At 42.0% G+C, this 18,908-nt stretch overlaps 1 protein-coding gene and 1 pseudogene across 7 annotated transcripts in view; one reads left to right on the forward strand and one right to left on the reverse strand.

Annotated features, from left to right (window-relative positions):
- Positions 1–18,908, reverse strand: part of OSBPL9 (oxysterol binding protein like 9) — a 175,305-nt gene that overhangs the window by 135,798 nt on the left and 20,599 nt on the right. For all 7 annotated transcript variants that reach the window (XR_011487874.1, XM_070468164.1, XM_070468163.1 and 4 more), the window contains exon 2: positions 12,744–12,794. Coding sequence is in view for 6 of the 7 variants with exons in the window: in XM_070468164.1 (XP_070324265.1) it covers positions 12,744–12,794 (51 nt within the window). In the remaining variant the exon portion in view is untranslated. The remainder of the gene's footprint in view (positions 1–12,743; positions 12,795–18,908) is intronic.
- On the forward strand, positions 1,623–4,662 carry LOC110138932 (sterol regulatory element-binding protein cleavage-activating protein-like; annotated as a pseudogene).

An 18,908-nucleotide genomic window follows, 5' to 3' on the forward strand; every position in this document is an offset into this window, starting at 1 on the left:
AGAGAATATGAGACTCCTTCCTCAGGGAATCAGTCAACTCTGATGATAAGCACAATAAATAAATGAAGTACTCAGTTTCACTGAATTGGTGAAAAAAAAAAAGTCACATGGATTAACAGTTTTCAAAAACTCACAATACATTTAGTGATTACTTTGGTTATTCCTAAGGCCCTGTAGAATTCTTCAGAATCTGATATTCATCTCACCAATAGTAACAACAGTAACTATCACTCATTAAGAACTGAAGTCCCAAACGTTGTGTCTGGATACTTTCTAATGTATCAGTTAACGTGATATTCATAATTACATGAGTAGGAGCCCATTCCAGAGGTAAAGGAAATAGGACTCAGAACTGAATAAATGAGTTCCCTGAAGTCACAAAGCTAGTAAGTGGCAAATCTGGATTTGAATTCCATTTCATTTTTTACGTTTTCTTGTCTCTAACCCCACATTGCCTCTTTAATACTAACACTTCTCCATTTTTCACGTTACCTGGAAACATTGATGCTTTGTTTTTGGTTGAGTTCCAGGAGGGGAAAAAAAAAAAATCAGACTCCAGGACTCAGCTGGCAATTGTACTTCTCCATCAAGGCAAGGGCACCATCTAGTGGCCACACTCTGACATTAACACAGTCAAAGAAAGGGAAAGGAAAAGGTTTTCCAAAGGTGCGTCTTCCTCCACTGGTTTTTCACTTCTTTGCATCAAGTTGGAGCATCTGCATTATTGACTCCTGTAGTCAAGAATAGGAGCCTGGTAACATTAAGGGCTGGGCAGGGCTCTGGAATGAGACAGACCCAAGTTCAACCCCAGATTCACCATTTACTCCCTGTGTGTCTCTGGTGCTACTACAAGTAGTGTGAGTCTGTCTCCTCATTCGTAAAATGAAATAACACCACTGACCTGAGAGGATTATCATGGGGGTATCAATGAAAATCTGGCAGGACAGTGACTGATTCAAAGAGCTTCCTCAGTAACTACTGGTTCCTTTCCCTATTCTTTCATGTGGCCTAAAACCACGTGGGTGTTTTGCCTTTTTTTTTCCCCAAGAAAACACATCCACGCCTCTGGTGTTTAACTTCTTTTGTCTATACACTATAGTAAAGGTAAATTCCCTAAAATGTATTCCTTATTTTTATAACTACATGAAATCAACAAGCATTTTTTGAGTACCTACTTACAATGTGCCATGCATTTGTGACACTGGGTGTGAACTCACTGGTGGGCAGAGAAAACAGACTATTCAGCATGTAATATCATGTAAAAGTCCTTTCATGGCTATAAGTGACAAATGGAAAAGGATCAAATCTGTTAGAAGGATGTGGGTCAGGAATGCTTCATGAAGAATCACCATTTGAAAAGTCTTAAAAGATGAGCGTAGTCACCACATCCCGCCCACCATCTGCCGCACACGGTGGGATACTGCTTCAGGAACTTGCTTCAGATTTGTGTGTGCACTTAGTGTCCACTGTCAGGGCTGCCCAATGTGTGCCAAGCTGATCCATGGCCACTTTCCAGGAGGGAAGCGAGGTGACTTCAGCTGAGGATGACCCTGACTCAAAGGCTGCATGAGAAGATATCTCAGGCCTGCTACAACCACGGGCTGTTCCATGAGCACAGCCTCTACACCAGGAAGAGACTGGTCTCATATCCCATCATCCTGGTCTTCCAGCACTACCATGTCAAGTTTCTGGGCAGTCTGCGGGCCACCCTGATGCTCCTGCACCCCAGTCCTAACTGGGCAGAGGGCCTGGTCCATGTGCACTCCAAGGAGGAGACTGGCATTGCTAAGCTCCTCCTCCTGTGACTACCTACATCAGGCCTACCTCTACTTCACGTGAAAGGTACAGAAGGCCAAGTCCAAATGGGGGCTGGCTCTGGCCACCATGGTCACAGTACTCAGATCATTGCTCACATCTGTGGGGCTCTGCACACTCTTTGGCCTGATGCCCACCCTCAACGGTTGTGAGGTTTTCCCCTACCTTGTGGTGATCAGTGGGCTAAAGAACGTGTTGGTGCTCACCAAGTCAGTGGTCTCCACCCCAAAGGATCTCAAGATGAAGCTGTGCACTGCCCAAGGCCTAAGCAGAGAGAGCTGGTCCACCAGGAAAACCATGGTCACAAAGCTGGGCATCATCCTCATTGGCTACTTCACCCTCATGCCTGCTACCCAGGAGTTTTTATTGCTCTGCCATTGTGGGCCTGGTGTCTGACTTCTTCCTTCAAACGATGTTTTCCAGCACTGTTCATTGACATTTGCTGGATAGAGCTGGCAGATCTGAACAAGTGGCTGCCCCCTGAGGCCTGACTGCCCCCAGCTAAGCCAGTGGCACAGCCAACACACCTTGAGCGGCAGTTGTCTGTCCACACCCCACACCATCACGCTGCAACCATTCTCCTTCCAAAACCCACGGTTCCCCAAGAGGCTGCATGCAGTCTACTTCCTGGCCTGAACCCGTCTAACACAGCTCCTACCATGGCCGGCACTGCTGTCTTGACTGGTATCCTGGTGTACACAGACCTAGCTGCCCAGGTGATAGAACACCTCTGGGTGAGAGCACCCTGGCTCCCCTGCCTGTACCGAGTGATGTGGTACCTGCCAGCCACCCAGATCCCACCAGCTCCATCTTCCCACCTGACACCTGGAAGTCACCCAAGAACCAGACATGGCCGGGGGAGCTGCCCAGGCCCAGCGGTCCATCTGAGGGTGTCCAAGACAGCCCAGCCCCAGAGTAACCTGGGGGCCTGAGGATGAGCAGCATTGGAGGAAACTGTCCTTCAGCCACTAGCCAACACTCTTCAGCTACTACAACATCACACTGGCCCAGACGTACGTCAGCCTGCTGCCTGTCGCACCCCCCGCCCCACACCCAAGGGAGGCCTCTGGAGGGGGAGCACCCTCAGGACACCCACAACCCCTGGTTTCCACCATGGCCTGGGCAGAATGGGCTCTGGGAGGCCAGCCTCAGGGGGCCAGACGTGGTGCATGCACACAGAGACAGCACCCTGTACAAGGTGGTGGGGCTCAGCGAGGCCTCAGGCATCATTGTGCTGCTGCTGCTCTGCCTGTACTGCATGCTCTGCCCGAGTAACTACAGGGAGCCTGGTGCGGGACCCTGGCCAGCCCATGAGATGGGGTTCTGGCCTGCAGTGACTACAGCTACAGGCCACCTGAGACGGAGATCATGCCCCTGATGCTGCATGGGCACCTCATGGACATCGAGTTTCTGGCCAGCGATGGGATGCTGCTGGTGAGCTGTTGCTTGGCAGGCCACATGTGTGTATGGGATGCACACATCAGAGACGACCTCACCAGCATCCTGCGCCCAGCCAGGCAGCACCATGACAGTGGTGCTGGCAATGTGTTGGGGGCTCAGGAGAGCTGGGAACGGCTGTCAGACAGCAGGAAGAAGGGCCAGAGTGGCCTGGGGACAGCCCTCCACTACAGCACCATCACAGGGGCCTCCGCCGCCTCCCTTCTTTGGGGATCTGTCAGACCTCACCTGTTTGATCAACACCAACTTCTCAGCACAGTTGCAGCTCCCAGAGCTAACTCAGCCTGAGTCCTAGCACTGGGTGGGCTGCCGCTCTGCTCAGGACTCCCCAGGCAATGATTTCAGCCGCCTGGTGCAGCCAGTGTACTAGGAAGAGATTCGGAATGGCTCCTGTCCACACACCAGCCCTGCACCCACCCTGCCCCGGGCCCCTGAGGATGAGGGAGGCACTCCTCTCAGAGAGCTTCCCTTTCCTCACCTGGTCCCCAGCACAGACGGCTCCATGTGGAACCTGGAGCTTCAGGGCAATCCCATCGTGGTGGGTGGAGCAGGGGCCGGCGGGAAGTGTGGGAGGCCATTGAGGGCACTCTGCACTGCAGCAACGAGGAGGTCTCCTCCGGCAACATGGAGACAAAAGGATTGGCTGTCCGGCTCAATAGTTCCCTTGACTTCTCCTTGGAGACTCACACTTACCCTCAGCTTCCTGCAGTTCTGAGGGGCCCCAGGGCAGGGCAGTGCCCTGAATTCCCCACGTACAGCAGTGGCATTGTACAGTGGCATTGACCCACAGTGCCCTGTGCAATCAGCAGCCCGTCACAGCCTGGAGGCAAGTGCCAGGCACCATGTGCCTGGGAGCCAGGACCACACACTGGGGGTTATCAGTCTGGAGGACTCAGGTTGCCTCTTCACTCTGCAGAGCCATTCAGAGGCCATCAAGACTATGTACACTGACTAGACCACAGTGCTAGTCAGGGGAAGGTAAGATGGGGCCATGCGCCTGTGGCATGTATTGACTGGCAGCCAGGTCAGCCACACGTTCACTCACCGTGGAAATGCCACCTCCCTCCCCTACACCACCTTGTGTGTCACCAGCTGTGGTCTAGATGACCTCATCAGGATCTGGGACTGCAGCACAGGCATCAAGCTCTACTCCATTCACCAAGACCTGGGCGCAAGTGTCATCTCAGACAACCTGCTGGTGACCAGCGGCCAGGCTATGCTTGCTTTATGCATCTAAACCATAGGGACCTGTTACAGACAGTCTACCTGGGGAAGAAGAGTGAGGCCCAGCCGGCCTGCCAGATCCTGCTGCTGAACAACACTACCATTGCTTACAACTTTAAGCTTAGCCGAGTGTACGTGCCCTCTGTGCTGGAGAAGCTGGACTGAGGGTGGGCCTCCCTGCCCGTCTGGCTGGGGTGCTCTATGGGGCAATGCACTGAACCTGGCCTGGGGAGAAGACCTGGCATGTCTTCGGGAAGCTGCCTGTGAACTGTGCTGTCCTGCCTCATGATTGTAATATTAAACTTTAAAAAAAAAAAAAAAAAAGGATGAGCTCACCAGATAAGGGCACAGAATACTCCTGACATAGAAAAACATATGACACAAGGTTGAAGAAACAAACTGTGGTGTGGTTAAAGCATAGGATAGGATGGATGAATAGGCAGGAAGAGATCTGTGAGAGCTCGTTATGTTCCTTTGGAATCTAGGTGATGGATGCATTATCACCACCACTACTACCATCATAGCTCACAGCAGTTTTCACTGCATGTGTACGATTTGCCAAACTCTGTACATACGTAAGTGCTAAACCTCACAATCTTACAAGTTATCTGTTATCGTCACAGAAGTTAAGAAATTTGCTCAAAGGCACAGAGTCTATAAGGGGTGTGTAGCTAAATGAGATTCAGTTCCAGGTCTCTCTGATTCTGGACTTCTCTGGTGGCTCATATGGGAAAGCGTCTGTCTACAATGTGGAAGACCCGGGTTCGAGCCCTGGGTGGGGAAGATCTCCTGAAGAAGGAAATGACAACCCACTGCAGTATTCTTGCCTGGAAAATCCCATAGATGGAGGAGCCTGGTAGGCTACAGTCCATGGGGTCGCAAAGAGTCAGACACAACTGAGAGACTTCACTTCACTCTGATTCTACCACACCAGTGGTCCCAAACTTGGCTGTACAACGCAATCACCTGGAGAAACTGTTTAAAAATAAAAGGTTCCAGACCCAGCTCTAAAACAGTATATCGCTAGAGAGTGGAACTTGGAAATCTATATTGCAAACAAACTCTCCAGATGTTTCCTAAATAGAAAGCCAAATAGCAGTTCAGCTTCTTGAAAATAACACAAAGGGCTTTTTAAAACATACATACATCACACACACACACACATCCCTAATTAAAAGCCTAATTAAGTGCATAATCCTCACAGAATTCTGCAAGAGTATTATAATCCCCACTTAAAAGAAGAGAAAACTTAAAGTCAGGAGAATTACAGATTGCTTCCCTCTTCCAGTCAACAAAGCAAAGAGCAAAAATAAGATTCAAACACAGGTATAGCAAGCTCTTCTCGGTCATGCTGTGTGGTAGAATTCTAAAATACCACCCCGCCCAATGACCCCTGTCCCCTGTTTTCTCTCCTCCCCTTTGAGTGTGAGTGGAAACTGCAAATATGATGAGAAGTTACTGCAGGGATTATGTTTCAGGATGAGTAATCACTGAAGTGATTACATGGCAAAAGGGAGATTATCTGGTGGGTGTAACCTATTCTAATCATTTAAGACCTTTTAAAAGCAGAGTATTTTCTGCAGCTGGTAACAAAAACGAGAGGCTTAAAACACTAAAAGAATTCCATGCACCATGCTGACTTGAAGATGGAGGGCCACAGGACAAGGAGTATGTATAGCCTCTAGAAGTTAAGAGCAGATCTCAAGCTGACAGCCGGCAAGAAAATGAGGGCCTTGGTCCTTTAATCACAAAGAACTGAATTATTCCAACAACCTGAATGAACCTGGAAACAGACTCTCCCCTTGTAGTCCCTCAGAGCCTCCAGATAAGAGCCCAGCCTGGCTAACATGATTTCAACAAGGAGAGAACCTTTCTAAGATGTATGATCTACAGAACTGTAGAAATATACCATGGGGTTTTTTTAATTGTGGTAAAGTACACATAACATAAAATTTTCCATTTTAATATTTTTAAGAACATTCACATTGTTGTACAACCATCCTAACCATCCATTTCCAGAACTTTTTCATCTTCTCAAACTGGAAACTCTGTATCCATTAAACAAGAAATCTCCAATCCTCCTAGCCTCAACCCCTGTAAACCACCATTCTATTCTCTGTTTCCATGAATTTGACAACTCTAGGTACCTCATATAAGTAGAATCAAACAGTATTTGTCACTTTGTGACTCACTTAATTCATGTAGCAAATGCCCTTAAAGTTCATCCATGTTGTAGCATGTGTCAGAATTTCCTTTCTTTTTAAGACTAAACACTATTCCATTGTTATGGATATTTCACATTTGTTTATCCATTCATCCATCAAATGGACACTAGGGCTGCTTCCATGTCTAGATTATTGTAATGCTTTTGCAAACAGCACCTATGTATACAAATATCCAGTCAAGGCTGTGCTTTCAATTCTTTTGGGTATATACAGACATTTATATATATAAATGAGTGTTGTTTTAAGTCCATTATTATGAACATTGAGTAAGTAAAAGAAAATAATCAATCCTTTATTTATCCTATTTGAATTGTAGCACTGGGTAACCAAATAACTGATGAAGTGTTTCCTTATATAATTATTTCTGATAAAAAGTTAAAAAAAATGATAAAATATCATAATTTTGCAAATGGATCTAGGTACTGCATCAACAGTTGGTAATATCTGGGAGTTCCTTGGTGGTCTAGTGGTTAGCACTCAGCAACTTTCAGTGTTGTGATCCAAATTTAATCCCTGGTTAGGGGACTAACATCCTGCAGCCAAAAAAAAAGTCGCTAATACCAATGACGAGCAAAAACCAGACATTGCCTCCTAATAAAAGAACACAACACCGCCTAAAGTCTTGCCAAAAGGATCAAACCTAAATCTGACTCAGTCTCTGGACCAGCTGCCAATATGTAGGAAAAGCAGAGACAGAGGAACATGCTGAATTGTACCAGTGTGCAATCGATAAAACCTACACTATGGAAAACTCCTACAGGTCAAAGGGTCTAGAGTCTTCAACAGATAAACTGCAAACAAAAGCTATCAATTTTTTTAAATGGGCAAGATAAAATGTAGAATTTAGGAAGGCAAATCCAAGAAGTGGCTCCTATAAAACAAGAGTGGCTATTTTAGGAGACAAGGAGCGGGCTCCAGTTTGAATGGGACACACAGACAAGCTTCCACAGTAACTGGCCAAATTCTGCTTCTTAACCTACAAGGAGTCACAAGGTTTAATAAATAGTTAAGCTATATTTAAAAGAAAAAAATTGTCCATTAAATGTAACAATTCAGATTGAATTCAACTGAAGAGCTGTCTCACTATAGCTCTGCCAAAGTCTCACTATTGAGTCTACCTCAAGCCAAGAAAGCAGTTAATACCAGACTGAGCGGTGACTGAGGTCAATAACAAGTGCTTAGAAAAGCAATTAAACCAAGAAAGCAAAAGCAAAAACCAAAGGAAAGGGGAAAAAAATAGCCAACAGTACAATAAGCTGAATTTTCAAAAATCTTTATGCTGTCATATATACACCATCTGTTCGAAACAAGCCTGTCTCATTTCCCTCCTGCAAATTCACCATATTTAACTCCTATCTCAGTGTCAAAATTTTTCCATTAGAATTTGATTTCTTTCTCAAAGTTATCTCCCATTTCTATCAATAACCTAATGCTAATAAAGGCAATCATATATTTATGAAATACATTTACATCTTCAAAAGTAAGGGTGCAGAAAAAAAGATGGCAGAAAGAAAGCAACAGGAATCCGAAAGAAGAAAATGCCACTAGAAGCTGATTTACCTATTAATAGTTAGGACAGAGATAGGCCCTTCTTTAGGTACAGTTGAGTACTAGAAACTATATCCCCAACCCTGCATTCTTCCTTGTCTTTAGCTATTCAGACAATGGTGGAAACTGATCAGGAAATAAAAAACAGTTTGAAGCTATAGGCCTGTACTGTCCAATAAGGTAGCGCTGAGTCACATGTGGCTATAGGGCACCTGAAATGCAGCTGATCTGAACCAAGATGTGCCATAAGTACAAAAGACAGAGTGAATTCCAAAGACATAGTATGAAAAAAAAGAACATAAAATATCTCAATCATTTTTTAATTGATTGCATGTTCAAATAATATTCTGGATATACTGGCATAAGCAAAATATATCATTAAAATTAATTTCACCTGCTTTTTGCATTTTAAATGTGACACAACAGAAATTTTAAATTATATATGTTGTTCATATTATATTTCTAAGGGACATAACTGCTACAACACCCATTATTTAATAGTGTTGAACAGGGCCATAAATCTAGTCTTGGTATATTCAAAAAAACTGAAATCATTCCAGTCATCTTTTCTGACCACAGTGCAGTAAGATTAGATCTCAATTACAGGAAAAAAATTATTAAAAATTCAAACATATGGAGGCTAAACAACACGCTTCTGAACAACCAACAAATCATAGAAGAAATCAAAAAAGAAATCAAAATATGCATAGAAATGAATGAAAATGAAAACACAACAACCCAAAACCTATGGGACACTGTAAAAGCAGTGCTAAGGGGAAGATTCATAGCATTACAGGCCTACCTCAAGAAACAAGAAAAAAGTCAAATAAATAACCTAACTCTACACCTAAAGCAACTAGAGAAGGAAGAAATGAAGAACCCCAGGGTTAATAGAAGGAAAGAAATCTTAAAAATTAGGGAAGAAATAAATGCAAAAGAAACTAAAGAGACCATAGCAAAAATCAACAAAGCTAAAAGCTGGTTTTTTGAAAAAATAAACAAAATTGACAACCATTAGCAAGACTCATTAAGAAACAAAGGGAGAAGAACCAAATTAACAAAATTAGAAATGAAAATGGAGAGATCACAACAGACAACACTGAAATACAAAGGATCATAAGAGACTACTACCAGCAGCTCTATGCCAATAAAATGGACAACTTGGAAGAAATGGACAAGTTCTTAGAGAAGTATAACTTTCCAAAACTGAACCAGGAAGAAATAGAAGATCTTAACAAACCCATCACAAGCAAGGAAATCGAAACTGTAATCAGAAATCTTCCAGCAAACAAAAGCCCAGGACCAGATGGCTTCACAGCTGAATTCTACCAAAAACTTAGAGAAGAGCTAACACCTATCTTACTCAAACTCTTCCAGAAAATTGCAGAAGAAGGTAAACTTCCAAACTCATTCTATGAGGCCACCATCACCCTAATTCCAAAACCAGACAAAGATGCCACAAAAAAAGAAAACTACAGGCCAATATCACTGATGAACATAGATGCAAAAATCCTTAACAAAATTCTAGCAAACAGAATCCAACAACATATTAAAAAAATCATACACCATGACCAAGTGGGCTTTATCCCAGGAATGCAAGGATTCTTTAATATCCACAAATCAATCAATGTAATACATCACATTAACAAACTGAAAGATAAAAACCATATGATTATCTCTATAGATGCAGAAAAAGCCTTTGACAAAATTCAACATCCATTTATGATTAAAACTCTCCAGAAAGCAGGAATAGAAGGAACATACCTCAACATAATAAAAGCTATATATGACAAACCCACAGCAAGCATCACCCTCAATGGTGAAAAATTGAAAGCATTTCCCCTGAAATCAGGAACAAGACAAGGGTGCCCACTCTCACCACTACTATTCAACATAGTTTTGGAAGTGTTGGCCACAGCAATCAGGGCAGAAAAAGAAGTAAGAGGAATCCAGATAGGAAAAGAAGAAGTGAAACTCTCTCTGTTTGCAGATGACATGATCCTCTACATAGAAAACCCTAAAGACTCTACCAGAAAATTACTAGAGCTAATCAACAAATACAGTAAAGTTGCAGGATATAAAATTAACACACAGAAATCTCTTGCATTCCTATACACTAACAATGAGAAAACAGAAAGAGAAATTAAGGAAACAATACCATTCACCATTGCAACAAAAAGAATAAAATACTTAGGAGTATATCTACCTAAAGAAACAAAAGACCTATACATAGAAAACTATAAAACACTGATGAAAGAAATCAAAGAGGACAAACAGATGGAGAAATATACCGTGTCCATGGATTGGAAGAATCAATATTGTCAAAATGGCTATACTACCCAAAGCAATCTATAGATTCAATGCAATCCCTATCAGACTACCAACGGTATTTTTCACAGAACTAGAACAAATAATTTCACAATTTGTATGGAAATACAAAAAACCTCGAATAGCCAAAGTAATCTTGAGAAAGAAGAATGGAATTGGAGGAATCAACCTGCCTGACTTCAGACTACTACAAAGCCACAGTCACCAAGACAGTATGGTACTGGCACAAAGACAGAAATATAGATCAATGGAACAGAATAGAAAGCCCAGAGATAAATCCACGAACCTATGGTCACCTTATCTTCGACAAAGGAGGCAAGGATATACAATGGAAAAAAGACAACCTCTTTAACAAGTGGTGCTGGGAAAACTGGTCAACCACCTGTAAAAGAATGAAACTAGAACACTTTCTAACACCATACACAAAAATAAACTCAAAATGGATTAAAGATCTAAATGTAAGACCAGAAACTATAAAACTCCTAGAGGAGAACATAGGCAAAACACTCTCCAACATAAATCACAGCAGGATCCTCTATGACCCACATCCCAGAATTTTAGAAACAAAAGCAAAAATAAACAAATGGGACCTAATGAAACTTAAAAGCTTTTGCACAACAAAGGAAACTATAAGCAAGGTGAAAAGACAGCCCTCAGATTGGGAGAAAATAATAGCAAACGAAGCAACAGACAAAGGATTAATCTCAAAAATATACAAGCAACTCCTCCAGCTCAACTCCAGAAAAATAAATGACCCAATCAAAAAATGGGCCAAAGAACTAAACAGACATTTCTCCAAGGAAGACATACAGATGGCTAACAAACACATGAAAAGATGCTCAACATCACTCATTATCAGAGAAATGCAAATCAAAACCACAATGAGGTACCATTACACGCCAGTCAGGATGGCTGCTAGCCAAAAGTCTACAAGCAATAAATGCTGGAGAGGGTGTGGAGAAAAGGGAACCCTCTTACACTGTTGGTGGGAATGCAAATTAGTACAGCCACTATGGAAAACAGTGTGGAGATTTCTTAAGAAGCTGGAAATAGAACTGCCATATGACCCAGCAATACCACTTCTGGGCATACACACAGAGGAAACCAGATCTGAAAGAGACACGTGCACCCCAATGTTCATCGCAGCACTGTTTATAATAGCCAGGACATGGAAGCAACCTAGATGCCCATCAGCAGACGAATGGATGAGGAAGCTGTGGTACATATACACCATGGAATATTACTCAGCCTTTAAAAAGAATTCATTTGAATCAGTTCTAATGAGATGGATGAAACTGGAGCTCATTATACAGAGTGAAGTAAGCCAGAAAGATAAAGACCATTACAGTATATTAACACATATATATGGAATTTAGAAAGATGGTAACAATAACCCTATATGCAAAACAGAAAAAGAGACTCAAATGTATAGAACGGACTTGTGGACTCTGGGAGAAGGCGAGGGTGGGATGTTTCAAGAGAACAGCATCGAAACATGTATATTATCTAGGGTGAAACCAATCACCAGCCCAGGTTGGATGCATGAGACAAGTGCTTGGGCCTGGTGCACTGGGAAGACCCAGAAGGATCGGGTGGAGAGGGAGGTGGGAGGGGGGACCGGGATGGGGAATACATGTAAATCCATGGCTAATTCATTTCAATGTATGACAAAAACCACTGCAATGATGTAAAGTAATTAGCCTCCAACTAATAAAAATAAATGGAAAAAAAAATATTGTTCTACAATAAAGTTTTATAGATGAATAAAAAAAAAATAATAGTGTTGAACAGAAAGAATTAAGCAGCTGAAAGTGGGGATTTCCCAGAGTTTTTCCTACTGCTTACTCTATTGCCAACACTACAACTCATTTAATTTCTAGCCCCTGTCCCTGGACACAAAACAGAGATTTAAAAAATCAGTAGATGCATCAAGTCATGGATACAACATTAAACTAATGGGTCAAAAGAACTAACTATAGCCCTGGTTCTGGAGTTAACTTGGAGAAGTTGTTTTTCCTCTGAGTCTTAAACTTGTCTGCCCCAACAATTAAGTAAGGGAGCTAAACTAAATTTAGACTCCCATGAATCTGTCAAAATAGTTTTTTCTGTCAAAATTGGTTTCAATAAAAATGAATAAATACTCACTCTGAGTCTAACACATCCTCTGCGAGAGCCTCTCATCATTTTGTCCTTGGACTAAAAGAAAAACAAAAACATTAAATGAATAAAAGATAAACAGAGTTTTTAGAATCATCTAGGGATAAAGAGATAAATTTTATAGTAATATTCCTCCCTTTTCCCCATCCCTGTCCCACTCTACCCAGCCATCACTTAAAGATAGGAATTAGCAAATTTAAAATGTTTTATCCTGTGCGTGGTCACTCAGTCATGTCCGATCTGCAACCCCATGGACTGTAGCCAACCAAATTCCTCTGTCCATGGGATTCTCCAGGCAAGAATACTGGAGTGGGCTGCCATGCCCTACTCCAGAGGATCTTCCCAACCCAGGGATTGAACCCAGGTCTCCTGCATTGCAGGCAGATTCTGAGACATCATCATGGAAGTAGTTTATACAAATAAAGCTAATCACAGAATTTTATGTGTACCTTAAACATAGCATATATTACACTATATTTTCATTTTTCCTTCATATTCTTTAACTCTCAACTAAAATATGTTTCTCATATTTCAGTGAGCTTGAGAGTCACCTGAAAGGTGACTGGGGGTTTAAGAATCACTCCCAGATGATTCTGACTCAAGCAAACAGAGAACACATTTTGAGAAAAACTGCTTTAACTTTGTCTTTGCAACTCCCCAGATGGGTCACATTTTTTTTTGCCTCTGAGATTTCTCATCCAGTGTTTCTCAGTTTAGAATATCCTTGACTCTGATTTTCTGCCTTGGATTGTCACTCATCAAGCGTCCTACTTCTCTGTCTGATTAGAATTCCCACCCCTGGACTCCTAGAGTCTCTTATATGTTTCCCAATCCTGGCATGTACCACCTTGTGCTATAGAGGCTGGTTACTTGTCTGATTCACCCACAAGACTGCAAATTCCTTAGGGGGTAGAAATTGTATCTGACTTATGCTTCAGGACAGTGTCTGGCACACAGCAGGTGTTCAAAAAATATTTACTGATAAAACATTTTTATCCTTTGTTTCTGATGCTAGGCTGAGCTAAGCAAAGACTGTTCTGAACAATTAGCCCCATGTTGACATTCAGTAAATATTCCTAGAATTAACTTAGTTATGTGTAAAAAATAAAGTAAAACTTCAAACAACTAAAGCTTTAAAAATATTTAACACTGCAACAACTGGTATTTTTTCCACTATGGGACAAAGAAGTAAAACAAGCCAATATCATGGAGTTACATTTTTGAAGAAAACTGTCCCACTTTAAACCACAGATGGCCTACATCCACTGTACTGAGCCAGAGGCAAACTTCCAGCTACAAGATAACTCTATCTCAGGGATTTCATGTACAGCACATGACTACAGTCAACACTATATACTGAATACTCAAAAGTGGCTAAATGAGTAGGTCTTAAAAGTTCTCACTACAAAACAAAAGGTAACTATAAGAGGTGAGGGTGGTTGGGTTATTCAATCTTATTGTAGTAATCACTTCACAATATATATGTATATCAAAACATCACATTGTACACCTTAAATAATGTTACATGTCAATTATATCTCAATAAAGCTGAAAAAGTAAATTTAATAATTTCTCAGAGATGTTTGCATGCCTGTACACAAAGATCTGCCTTATCCTTCTCAGCGCAACATGCTGATAACATAGGCTATGCCATTGCTTTCGCTGATTGTAAGCTTATCAATGGAACAACATTACAATAAATCAAAGCAAACTTTCTTCAAAAACAAAAAATGAAACAAAAAAGCACAGTACTGAGCTATAGAAATTCATGTTCAGAAATTACTGAAATACTGTAGGGTCTTCTTGCAAGTATAAGCACGACTCATACATTTTATAAAAAATTCTCAACATTAAGCAGGGTTAAAATGAGTTCTTGACTAAAAAACAGCTGGCAAAAACACAGTTGACAAAAACATTCCCTAAGCATTTAATAGCCCTTTTACTGTACCCTATATTTATCTTCCCTCCAACAGTGTCATGGCAAAACACAAAAATAATAATTAGGTTTGAAAATACCCAATGAGAGTTACAATGCAACTCAAACAAGGTAACAAACATCCTTGATTCTCTTCCATTTTTAAAAATCAGACTATAGTAGATTAAAAAAAAGGGCAAGACAGGGTAATAAATCAGAAAACACTGAAAGAGATAAGTAAAAATAATTACAACAAACCTAACTAGGAAACAATCAGACATTCAGAATGTGGGACATCCTATAAAATAATTGGCCTAGACTATTTTAAAATGTAAAAAAAAAAAAAAAAAAAGACTAGCACATAAACAATTGTAAAATTAAATTAATTAAAAAGAGCAAAAATAAATTATGTGCATAAAGGCAGAAAGTACTGTGAACAGAATGCTCCCTGACATTGAAAAAGATCAAGGAAAGCAACAGAGACGTGATCAGGTCTCAAGCTTTAACCTGGGACTTAAAAAAAAAAAAAAAAAAAAGAATTCTGATGAGAGAGAGAAGGTAGGCAAAAGAGGGTATTCCAAGCAAGGTAACAACATCAGCAAAGGAAGAGGTACAGAAAACCTCACATGAGGCCTTCACAGCAGTGTAACTGAGAGCCCGAGCACAGGGTGTGGAGAGAGCGGTGGAGAGAGGGGGAGAGATGAAGCTGAAAAGGAAATGTGGGGACCAGGTCCTGCAGGGGGGTCTGAAAGAAACAGTGAGTAGTTAAGGAAATTAAACTTCAATAGTTAATGGAGAGCTAAAGGTTTATGAACATTCTCAAGGGTGTGTTATAGAAAAACAGAAAAAGTTAAATACGAGAACTTGGGGAAAAGGGCTGATGGTGACTGATGACACAGCAAAAGCAGGAGCAGCATCAATAGCAGCAGCAGACTCTCACTCATTGATGACCTCCATGTGATATGCACTTTATACACAGGAAACCTCACAAGACCTTGCATTGGTGGGAGTTATTCACATAAATGAAGGTGACACCAGGAAGATCAAGTAAATTACCCAATTAAATTACATGTGTAAAACATAGCGGTTTGATGCAGCCGACAGAGTTTGGAATGGCTGCCCCGCCAATCATCCTCCCACATCACACCTGTGCTGATACCCTGGCCTCCTCCTCCACAATGACACACAGCCCTCTCCCTCACTTTCTCGCCACTCAGCTCCAGCGTGAGGCCAAAGAGAAACTGGTATGACCAAGTCCCCCTAAGCACAGTGAGTGCTGAGGGGTGGTTATCTGACCAAGCTGGCCAATCACAGGGCCCACGACCAGGGACAAGGCAGGATGGAGTCCTTCCACAGGACGTTTTCTACTGGGGTTGACAGAAGAGTTCCTACATGTTCTTGAAGCTTAAGGAACAGTTGCCACAGGTCTTATGCCCTCTACATGAAGGAAGCAATAACTAAAGCATACACGCTGAGAGGAGAGAAGAGAGGCAGAAAGTTCTAGCTGCAAGTGATCTCCAGCTACCCTCTGATCTGAAGCAAACCTGCCAATGCTATTCACTGAAGAGCAGGGGGTTTTGTTTTGGAAGTTTGGCAGGGTGGGGGGGTTGTTTTTGTTTTTGATGCTCTTATTGTCTTTCTTTTTTTTTTTTAACAAATACAAGTAGTGATGAGAGAAAGGTAGAGCCAACAAACATAACCCCAACTCCAGTTATCTTCCTACCAGGTGCTATGCTATGCTAACAATGTTCTCAAACTTAGTAACAAAAGTATTTTCTAGCAAGTTGGCAAACATGCCTCTAAGCCACAAAGCTCAGCACCGTGAGAGGATCACTCGGAAAACAGATGCTAAAATCTTTTCAGCGATTTAAGAAAACAGAATCCCCCATGAAACAGAAAGATATAGGGGTGACATGTTCTACTTCTAAGAGGCTCCAGGACTAATAAAGATTGGTGGATTTGGTGGCTGGATTTGCTGGTTTCTTATATCTTATTAATGCAAGAACAGTGGATTGTTATAACAAGCCATGTAATCAAAAATAACTTTTTCGACTTTGCTGGTGGTCCAGTGACTAAGACTCCAGACTCCCAAAGCAGGGGGCCTGGGTTCAATTCTTAGTCAGGAAACTAGATCCCACATGTTGCATCTGAATGATCCCACATGCCTCAAGAGAGATCAATGACCCCACGTTCCGCACTAACACTCAGCCACCCTCAAAGAAATAATTTATATTAATCCTTATGATAACCCCAAGCTATTGATTCAGATTACAATTTGTATTAAAATTTCAAAGTAAATTACCACAAATATAATGCTGCCTATCACAGGCCTGTCCTCCAATATCCATTCTCCTCTTCTTCCTTTCAGTATTAACATCCTCCACCCCAAATTTTAACTTATATGCAGAGTACATCATGCGAAATGCTGCACAAGCTGGAATCAACACTGCCAGGAGAAATATCAATAACCTCAGATATGCAGATGACACCACCCATATGACACAAAGTGAAGAACTACAGAGCCACCTGATGAAAGTAAAAGAGGAGAGTGAAAAAGTTGGCTTAAAACTCAACATTCAAAACTCTAAGATCATGTCATCCAGTCCCATCAGTTCATGGCAAATAGATGGGGAAACAATGCAAACAGTGAGAGACTTTATTTTTCTGGGCTTCAAAATCACTGCAGATGGTGACGGCAGCCATGAAATTAAAAGACGCTTCCTCCTTGGAAGAAAAGCTATGACCAACCTAGACAGCATATTAAAAAGCAGACATTACTTTGCCGACAAAGGTCTGTCTAGTCAAAGTTATGGTTTTTCCAGTAGTCATGTATGGATGTGAGAGTTGGACCATAAAGAAAGCTGAGCGCTGAAGAATGATGCTTTTGGACTGTGGTGTTGGAGAAGACTATTGAGAGTCCCTTGGACTGCAAGGAGATCAAACCAATCAATCCTAACGGAAATCAGTCCTGAATACTCATTGGAAGGACTGATGCTGAAGCTGAAACTCCAATACTTTGGCCACTTGATGTGAAGAACTGACTCCTTGGAAAACACTCTGAAGCTGGGAAAGACTGAAGGCAGGAGGAGAAGGGGATGACATGAGGATGAGATAGTTGGATGGCATCATGAATTTGAGCAAGCTCCAGGAGTTGGTGATGGACAGGGAACCCTGGCATGCTGCAGTCCATGGGGTTGCAAAGAATCAAACATGACCGAGCAACTGAACTGAACCCCAAATTTTACCTGAACACATGGTTCCCCTGCTGGCTATTACATTTCAAGCCTCTTGCAGCTAGCTCTATGCTGTATCTAGGTATAGGTCAGTAGGCAGTGAACAGAAGCAACGTGCAACAGATTGTGCCTTTCAAAAGAAACTGCTTGAAAAGAAGTTATTTGCAAATGTAATTGAACATTATCCAGGACTGATAATGAAAAGTGAAAGTGTTAGTCACTCAGTTGTGTCCAACTCTTTGTGACCTCATGGACTATAGCCCGGGCCAGGTTCCTCTGTCCATGGAATTCTCCAAGTAAGAATACTGGATTATAGGAAAATAAAATAAAATGTTAAAAAAAAAAAAAAAAGAGAGAGAGAGAAAATACTGGAGTAGGCAGCCATTCCCTTCTCCAGGGGATCTTCCCAACCCAGGGATCAGACCCAGGTCTCCTGCACTGCAGGCAGATTCTCTACCATCTGAGCCACCACGGAAGCTCTGGGACTGACATATGTTAAGCCATACAACAAGCCTCAATAAATTTAAAAGGACATAAATAAAACAAAGTTTGTTGTTTGACCAAAACAGATTAAAAGGAGCACTCAACAGAAGGAAATTTGGGAAGTCCACGAATAGGTAGAAGTTAAATGATACTCCTAAACAACTAATGGCTCAAAGAAAAAATAACAAGGGAAACTTGAAAATACTTCAGATGAAAGAAAATCAACATTCATTATTGATTAGTGAGGAACATTCCCCATCATTCATCCCTCAAGTTTTGCACTACAGATAACTCCCACATCTCCCATTCCTCATTACAGAAGGCCTCAGTTGAGCAGTAGTAGATGGCACTAGTGGTAAAGAACCTGCCTGCCAAAGCAGGAGACGTAAGAGATGCAGGTTCGATCCCTGGGTTTGGAAGATCCCCTGCAGGAGGGCATGGCAACCCACTCCAGTATTTCTGCCTGGAGAATCCTCGTGGACAGAGGAGCCTGGTGGATTACAGTCCACAGGGTCACAAAGA

This window comes from Odocoileus virginianus, chromosome 5, assembly GCF_023699985.2.
Source record: "Odocoileus virginianus isolate 20LAN1187 ecotype Illinois chromosome 5, Ovbor_1.2, whole genome shotgun sequence".
NCBI classification, from domain to species: Eukaryota; Metazoa; Chordata; class Mammalia; order Artiodactyla; family Cervidae; genus Odocoileus; species Odocoileus virginianus.